At 40.8% G+C, this 9153-nt stretch overlaps 1 protein-coding gene across 1 annotated transcript in view; it reads right to left on the minus strand.

Annotated features, from left to right (window-relative positions):
- Positions 1 to 5691: 5691 nt before the first annotated feature.
- The window catches only part of LOC109520770 (polypeptide N-acetylgalactosaminyltransferase 18-like), a 142898-nt gene continuing 139436 nt past the window's right edge, over positions 5692 to 9153 (minus strand). The window contains exon 12 of the mRNA XM_019878242.1: positions 5692 to 5884. Coding sequence (XP_019733801.1) covers positions 5738 to 5884 — 147 coding nt within the window. The 3' untranslated portion in view covers positions 5692 to 5737. The remainder of the gene's footprint in view (positions 5885 to 9153) is intronic.

Below are 9153 nucleotides of genomic sequence, written 5' to 3' on the forward strand. Positions count from 1 at the left end.
GCCTGGACAGCATCAGCAGAGTGTGCTCCAAGATCATCGGACTTCCCACTCGCCCTCTGATTGCAGTGTGCGAGCAGCAGATCCTTGGTCTAGCTGCTCAGATCATGAAAGACCCCTCACATGCTCTCTTCCCCGCGTTCGAATGGCTGCCCTCCGGCCGCAGGCTGCGGTTCCCAGCTTGCAGGACAGCGAGAAGGAGATCCACCTTCGTCCCCCAGGCTGTTCTCCTCTTAAACTCTTAAACTCTTATTCCAATATCCCTGACACCCCTCCCCCACCATTCAAACTCGCATACCCCATTGTGCAATACGGGCTTACAGTGCAATACTTGACGTGCAATACTGTTTTCATGTGCAATACTGTCTTACTGTGTCCTCACTGTGCAATACTGCTCGATGTGCAATACTATTTGATGCTGGAGCCACTACCTCAAGACCTCAAGTGCTAAGCTACTCTTATCCTATGTCTTTCCTTGCTCCTACTGTCTCTACAATAAGCCGCTCTCGTACAACTCTAATTGCCCCACGGGGATAAATAAAGTTTTCTGAATCTGAATCTGAATCTGAAAAAACAATTACTACACTTAACTATTTACTATTATTAGGTGCTGTGTCAATAAAGTCCATATGCCTTAATTCATGCGTTAATAGATCATATGTTGAAATTGTTTTTTGCTATAGATAGCAAGATATTTCAATGGAGTACCTTAACATCCTCTAGGTCTATTTTTTTCAAGGATGGACTGCTCCTTAGTAAAGAAGACACATGCACTCATGCATGTGAGTGGGGAGGAGTGACAGGAGAGACGTTAATGACAGAGTGAAATGGGTGATGAGTGCATCTTAGAGAATAAGCGAGTTCACCTAGCGCCTCAGTGGACTAATGAGACGGCACTCTGTTTCTAGTTGGGAATAAATAGTCTATTCTCAGAGGCCGCAAAATTGTGAAGACTCCCTTTTTTGCCCCAATTCAACCATCCTACAGAGCATCATCTTCTCCAGGTTGTGTCTTTGCAATATTTTTTTGTTATAATTTCATACTACCGCCATGGTATCATAAATGGAAACAAATAAAACCAAAAGAAAAATCTAAAGTAAAGTCTCGTGAGATATGCTTAAGTCACAAGCGATGCCATTATTTGATGGTGCTTAGTGCATTGTCTATTTTCCCAGAGAATTTTGATTGAAATCTGAGTTCCACGAGTTTCCAGGTATGCTCGTTGCTAATTATCAAGAAAGGGGTGTCAGTTCAAAGGTCGACCCAATCCATAAATCAGATTTCGGACCCTTAAAGTCTGTTCCATGATGCGTTTCGGTTAAAGGCCAGCTGAACAAAACTGCTCAATATCACAGCATTGTCGTGCGGCACCGTCACCCCACACAAGTTTTTTGGGGCGGCCGGGGGGAGAAATCATGTCTGTGATGAATACATCTTTTTAAAAGGCAAGCTGATAGGGACAGCATGGCGGCCAAGCTATAGCACGTCTGCCTCACGGTTCTGAAGTCTAAATACAAGCTCTGGTCTTTCTGTGTGGACTGGGCATATTCTTTCCAATGCTTGCATGTTTGGTTCATTGAACACAATCGACATTGTCCGTTGGGATGTATGTGAATAGTTGTTATTTGGGACCTACAAATGACTGGTGACCAGTCCAGGGTGTAACACGGTTTATAGTTTATACGTCCCAACCCAGATTTGTCTTAAAAGTTTGAATATGATGAAAATTCAAAACGATCAAATGGCAGGAACCCCGCGGTCTCCTCATATTCATACAAGATCATTTTGGATGAAATAGCTGGGACTGTTTGAATCGCTGTGTTTTGTCATTTGTGCCACACTCAGAATTAACAAAGGGGAAAATAGCCCAGCTTGTAATTATCGACCATGCCAGTCAATCTAAATTAAGGATGACTTGTACAAGACAACCTACCTCCTGCAGACTGAAACTATTAGACAAAGAGGACACATTTCGCTTTTGGTACAATGTAAGTTTTATTTCCAATTTTCATAAATACCTTTTTGATACACTAATAAAATAGCTTGAACATTTTCACATCTTCTTATATTAAGAGCCTCCCCAAAATGGAGAAACTACAAAAATTTCAGGTTCTAAAACCTGAGTCACAAGGAGAGGATTGAACAGGTTTGGTGATGGATGCTACACAGTAGCTGAGAAAAAAAGTGCACAGCTCGAGTCGAATTACAAATATTTTTGCTGGTTTGTATATTTTAAACCAAGGGACTAAATTTGACTCTTAATTTTTGACAATGCCTTTGAAGAACAGTAGTAATTCTGTGACAACCACAAATGGCAAAAACATAGTCATATAGAAAATATACGGTAGATTAATCCCAACTAACAGATTTGTTCCTATGAAGAAGTTCGGTAGTAGCTGACACAAAATATGTAATCAATAATTGCGAGTCACATGTTTGGTCATTTTATCATGACACCATCTCAAGTGTATGTGCGATGACATAAACACAGAATAAGGGTGACAAGAACAGCGCTGAACATAATCTTTTTTGTCAGGAAAAGAAAACTGTATGTGCTGTTGGAAAGTCAAACTCACACTCTCTCACACACACAAATGGAGCACAAATTCCAGCTAATCTGCTCGTTTGTCGATGCTATCCAATGGCTTGATGTTTTTGTTGCTTTTTTTTTGTGTGTAACTCTTGTGAATGTTCAAAAGAGTCAAAAGTGCAGGTGACTTTGTGACTCTTGACATTCGCATTACAGTAGCGCAACTTACTTTGTCATTCAAGTTCAGATCGACTGTTTTCTTGTTCTCACATTTGCATGACCACCGGTCATTTTAGGATTGGCGAAGCTTGCGGGATCTAACTGATGCAGGAAATCAGGGACAAAATTGCCCACTGTGAGGATTGGCTTAGGTGGGAAGAGGATGCGCAAGACCCGTCAACAATGGCCCAATAGGAGTGACGTGGTTTTTGACCTTCAAGACGGAGCCCAGAGACAGAGCAGTATATTTTTGGACTCCAGTGACATCATCCAACACCTGGTGAGTGACTCCAGCCGTCTCCAGAAAGTGTGAGCAGACACTGACATGTTTGCGTGACACTTTGTAATAGCTGTAATGAAAAGGTTATTAACAGAAGTTGTGACTGACAGCTTCATTAAAAAGACTTGGGTCTATTGAGGGAACTTCTTCATTATATTATATTGACGTCTAATTTAGGCCAACATTTTCTAGTGCTCTTTGTTGTTGCTCCGGGGCTGCGTCATCAGTGTATGAATGAGCTGTTCGTTTCTCTTTCCCATAAATCATTGTGTGAATGAGGTGACAGTGTAAAAGCATTTTGAGCACCTTGCGGGTAGAAAAGCGCTCTCCAAGTAAGCCAATTTCCCATTGAGCGGGACCCCATAACTGCTCAGGCCGAGATGTCGGTGGTGCATGCTGTGCATTTGCATGTCGAAACGAGCATGACATTTCTTCAGCAGGATTCTTCAAGGATAATGATGAAGTAGTCAATGCATCCCAGAACGAGCGGAGATTCCAATTGCTTGCCATTAACTTCTTCAACAATAGACTTGTAATTTCATTTCCATTTTCCTCTGCATCTCTGTGCTGTCATTATTACTGCATTTGTTGTTGGAACTCTGTCACTGTGCCATTTTTACAACTCAATTACATGGAAAAAAAAAGTACGACTGTACTTTTTCCACACTCTATTGCTAATGAGTGGGTGTACCTTGTACATTTGAGTACGTCATAAATGGATATTTCATTCCAGTCCCCCCTGCCGCACCATCCCCACCATACAAAAGTGACTCCAACAACTGGAGACACCTTTCTTGTATGTTTTTAAATTTACTTGGCCAATAAAGATGTTTCTGATTGTGATTCTTAATCACGCTGTACAGAGTCTAAACAATGCTGTCGATGTAGCTCTCTTGTCCTGCTTGAAGTGGACTTAAAATCACGGAGACAACTCTGCCTCTGACTGAATTTATTCCACACTAAAGAAACTGTCTGAAGGAGTGGGCCTACTTAAATCTCTCCTTTCTTTTTCAGCGTTGCTTTTTGAAACCCTCTCTGTCCTTGAGAAAATCAAGCACATTTGTCCTCTTTGCCTTGAACTAATGGTACAGAATTCATTGATCCATAAAACAACTGAGGAGTATTAATAAGTGATTGGTACGAATAGGTAATAGTTACATTTGCATCACAAGATCTTTCAATTCCTGGAAAGCATCTGACCAAAGAGTTTTTCTTTCCTTACCAGCAGTTTGTGGTACAGTCAAACCTCGGTTTTCGTCCATAATCCGTTCCAGAAGGCTGTTCGAAAACCGAAACCACGCTCTTTTTAAAATAAAAATTTTTACTGAACACCTCTGCTCACAATGGGAAGCAACACGAAGAAGCGTCACTTCCTCGTGTAAGGAAGGTGAGAGGAGTCAAATGGTGCATTCAAATGCGCTCAGTTCGTTCGAGAACCGAAATTTGTTCGCCATCCGAGGCATAAAAAACTCGAAATTTTTGGTTGAAAGCCGAATTGGTTGAGAACCGAGACGTTCGAAAACCGAGGTTTGACTGTATATGCGATAACAAGAAAGGTGGTGTAATAACCCCACATAACTATTTGAGTACCGTATTTTCCGCAGTATAAAGCACACCTAAAAGCATTCAATTTTCTCAAAAGCTGACAGTGTGTCTTATAATCCGATGCGCCTTATATGTGGATCAATATTCTGATTTCTTGGACATAGCATTTCAAATGTTCTGTAACGTGCTTTGTTACAGCTGCAGTGGTTGTGAAAGCTCTATATAAATAAAGCTGTATTGTGTTGTATTCCCTTTAGCGTCGCTCCATCTAGTGGATGCATAACACAACCATAACCACTATTGTACGTTGTATTCTATGCGCCTTATAACGCGGTGCATCCTATATATGCAAACAGTTTTAAAATAGGCCGTTCATTGAAGGTGTGTCTTATACTCCAAATTTCCTTATCGTGCGGAAAATACGGTACTCGGGAAGCTTGTTGGATGTTATTCACTGGATATACTGTAAGGTGATCGAAATAGAACTGGTGATTGGAAGTGTACTGTCAGTTCTTACCAATGGCGTATGTCATCACTGCATCCATTTCCAGGTTACACGTTTGTTTTGGAGCAGATTGCTACTGAGGTTTGTACAAGGCCAGAGAACTTGTGAATATGACGAGAAAAGGAGCTGCTAACCAAATTGGATATGACACATACTGAGAATGAGAAAAGGTTGCCCTCAGGCCGCAAGCATAAGGCAACCATCCGAATCGAATTTGGTATACTTACGCCATATGATATTGGGGCTGCAACCGTGGTGTGATACCCCAAATTCTCTTTCGAGCAGAGTTTCTGTAATAACCAGTGGGGTGACATGATTTTATGAGTCTGTTCCCTGGATTGTGAAATGATGTTTCTCATTTCAGCTGCAGAATGGGAAGTTTTGTGAGCATGATTCATCTGTGAGGTATAACATGGATATTAGGGAGCCGATGGTGTGTTTCTAATTGGAGATTTGTCTTTTGCAGATTCTCATTAAAATTATGCCTCAGATCAAAGCACATTTTTAGACAGGTATCCTGCTCAGATTTCATTTTTCAAACTCATCTCTTGTTCCAAAGTGAACCAGAACTTAGTAGCTGTCCGTTCTCAGGTTTGATTATATCCTTTTGTTTTGCAGCAGCTTTCTTTCCCCATCACAATAAAGACATCACGAAATGTGTTCACTGGGGCAGGACAGTCAGTATGTTAGTGATGGTCCATTTTTGTCCGCTGCAGTCCCGAATGGCGAGCTGGAACTTAAACTGTGACTGACCGCTTTCCACCATCTCCAGACAACGCTGAGTCTCTGCGTTCTGGATGGAACCGTCCTAAGGAGGGAGGGATTGAGGGAAAAAGAGCAAATGACTGATTATTTGTCGAGGCAATAACACTTGATTGTTGATATTCGCGTCCAATCCAACCTCTCTTCTGTTTTGTAACTAGTAGTTTGCACTTTGTGGAAAACCTATTGGAGAATGCTGCTTAAGGTTTTGAAGGATTTGTCTTCCTAGCAAGGAAATGATTGAGTCATGAGCAATAACGATGATGACAAAAACAGTTCCAATGTATTGTATTTATCACACCTGCAATGTAGTGCGCATGCAACATTTCTGTTCTGAGTACAAATGCTCAGGTAGCAAATGCAGATAGCTGAAAGTTAACACGAACCTATTTCTGTTTGAAAATTGGAAGTGAGGGCAAGACCTGCAAATTCCATCCAGAAAAGCTCCAAGTCATATTTTCAAGGGTGGTCTAAGCTAGAAATGGCGGACCTGTGAGAATGCCGTGTTAACCACCCTTCTAAAACATAATGTTAAAAAATAATAAAAAACATAAAAATAAAAATGTTCTGCGTGCGATTGGCTGGCAACCAATTCAGGGCATACACAGCCTACTGCCCAAAGTTGGCTAGGATAGGCTCTGCAGCGCCTGTGACCCTAAGTGAGGATGAGACAGTCAGAAAATGGATGGATGGATTAAAAAAAAAAAAAAAATCAAATCCAGTTTGACGTATATTTCAGCATGCAGGAACGAATCAGCTACAGGTTTAATGTTGAATTTAAAATACATTACATTCATCCATCCATAGACATATGCCATATCTATCAACCTATCTCTCGATCTATCTATCTAGCTATCTATCTATCTCTAGAGAGAGAGAGGGAGAGAGAGAGAGAGAGAGAGAGAGAGAGAGAGAGAGAGAGAGAGAGAGAGAGAGAGAGAGATGTATGTATAAATACACTTAAGATTGGTCACAAATTTCTAAATGACATTTGGATAGATTTATGGAAAAAAATGGACAAATTGTGATTTAGGAGGTTCCGACCCGATGCCAGAAATATGCAGTTTAGTTTGACCATTTCATGTGACTTGAGAAACACATTATGGTTTGTCATCCAGCAACACTTGCATTATTGTAATGGCTACCTACCACTTGTGAAGATCAAGGCAGGAAACACACTGTTTTCTTTCCGCAAAACACACTTTTTATATATATATATATATATATATACATATATGTATGCTGTTTACAGGCATCGCTGTATTTTATTAGAGGTTTCGTAAAGCTGCTGCAATGATGCTTCCAATAAATCAGACAAAAAGTGGACCGTGAGAGGCACCGACACAGCATGAATGCAAAAATATGGCTGCGCTCTAAGCTTGTTCAAACCAACGGCACTTTAAATAAGAGCCTTGCTTCACCATCACTGTATATGAGTTCCCATGTCACCGTTGTGTGTGTGTGTGTTTGTGTGTGTGTGTGTGTGTGTGTGTGCGTGCGTGCGTGCGTGCGTGCATGCGTGCGTGCGTGCGTGTGTGTGTACAAGACCATGACTACATGTTTGTTTGTTTTTGCTACATGACACAGCCTCCAGCATCAAGATGGCACCCAGAGTATTGTAGTTCCTCAGTGATACTGCAGGAACAGTAACATGTTTTAATGAGTTTACTTGGTCCCAGGAGAGCCGTCTGAAGCTATTCCCATCAAGCTTTGCTTATAAATCAATATGTTCTGGATTGCAGGCGTGTCCATATTTTTCCCCTCACGGGCCACGTCCAGAAAAATTGTAAGAAGCAGGGCGACTTCAACATTTGTCATCGATAGTTTTTTTAACATGCCAATGGATCAATGTGGTGAAAGATATGCTAATTCATTCTGTATAATTATACACCAGTGAGCCAAAACATTATGACCAATGTGATGTTCAGTTTTGGTGTTTTGCGGTGTTAATTTAACATCGTGTTTATCACTGTGGCTGTCGTTTGCAGTGGTGTCAAACTGCGCTGCATCATTTAGAGAGCTGCCATCTGGACTCTGATGTCATTAAAGACAAGAGTGTGATTCAAAAACAGTTTTACCCCGCTGAAAACAACAACGGCACTAATAGACCTTTGGTTGCACATGGACACAATGTTGTTGCAGGTTGCTTCATATTTCATTCATCAATACGTTCTATATGGGCTACCTGTATAGGTCGAGATCTATAAAAGACAAGGCACATTTTGTTATGTGCGATGTTTTGGATCTCACTAGAATAGTTGAGCAGCCCATTCAGAAAGAAGTTAAAAAAAAAAACAGAATACTTTTGGTGAGATTTTTTTTTTTTGTGTGTGATTATCCAAGTCTGAGATTGACACAATGTGTCACTGTACCTTGGTTCATCAGAGTAATAAGAACTGAGGTTTGGTTTTCAATACATAGTTTTCAAATTAACATGACATTTTTAGTCTATACATCCTGTTATACTCCCTCCCACACAGTTGAAAGGTGTTTTCTGGTGTTTTAATAAGACACACAATGCCGACATTCAAACAATGCAGACATTCAAAAGCGCAACGCAGGCTGCATCAAATGTTACCTTTAAAATGTGCCACGGGACTGTCTAATTGATCGAAGTGCCCGAATTTGGAAATCCCTGCTTTAGAAGATGCCCCTAAATCAGTATAACAGGCCAGCTCTGCAAAAGCGATTGATTCTCATGTCCTTTGCAGGGAGACATTTGCCCACATATTGAAGGGGAGCTGTGCAGGTGGGTTAGCTTGACAGAGTTAAGCCTTCACACTCCACGCACATACACGGAGAGAAAGCACAGAGAATCAATCTTCTGGTCTACTGAATCTTATTTTCCACAGACTACAATGGGCAGTGACCTTTGTGTTGCTTTTGGGTGCATAAGGGATGTGTTGTCAGGTAGACACACCAGGTTTATATGTAAATAGATACACATACATAAAATATTAGACTCAGTGGCGGGCCGTGCATTTCAACCTTAGGCCTTCAGTGACGTCACATACATACACAATATAGGCTCGTCAAGCAGCACTTAATTTCAGGAGCATTTAAAACCATCAAGTATGCATTCACAATTAAGAGCAGGAAACTAAATTTACAGATAGTCAAAAATAAAAAGATGATTTAAAAATACGAAATAAAATGCCACCCAAATTACGTTGTGTGATCTTCAACAAGTCTGTCCAATAAATTGCGCAATGTCGCAGTTTCATATAAGACACCAACCAAACAACAACAAAACAAACTATTCTTTGAAAATAAACAGATCATTCGCATTTTGAAAATCGGCGATACAACAGCAAA

Source organism: Hippocampus comes, unplaced genomic scaffold (assembly GCF_001891065.2).
Source record: "Hippocampus comes isolate QL1 unplaced genomic scaffold, H_comes_QL1_v1.1 scaffold37, whole genome shotgun sequence".
NCBI lineage: Eukaryota > Metazoa > Chordata > Actinopteri > Syngnathiformes > Syngnathidae > Hippocampus > Hippocampus comes.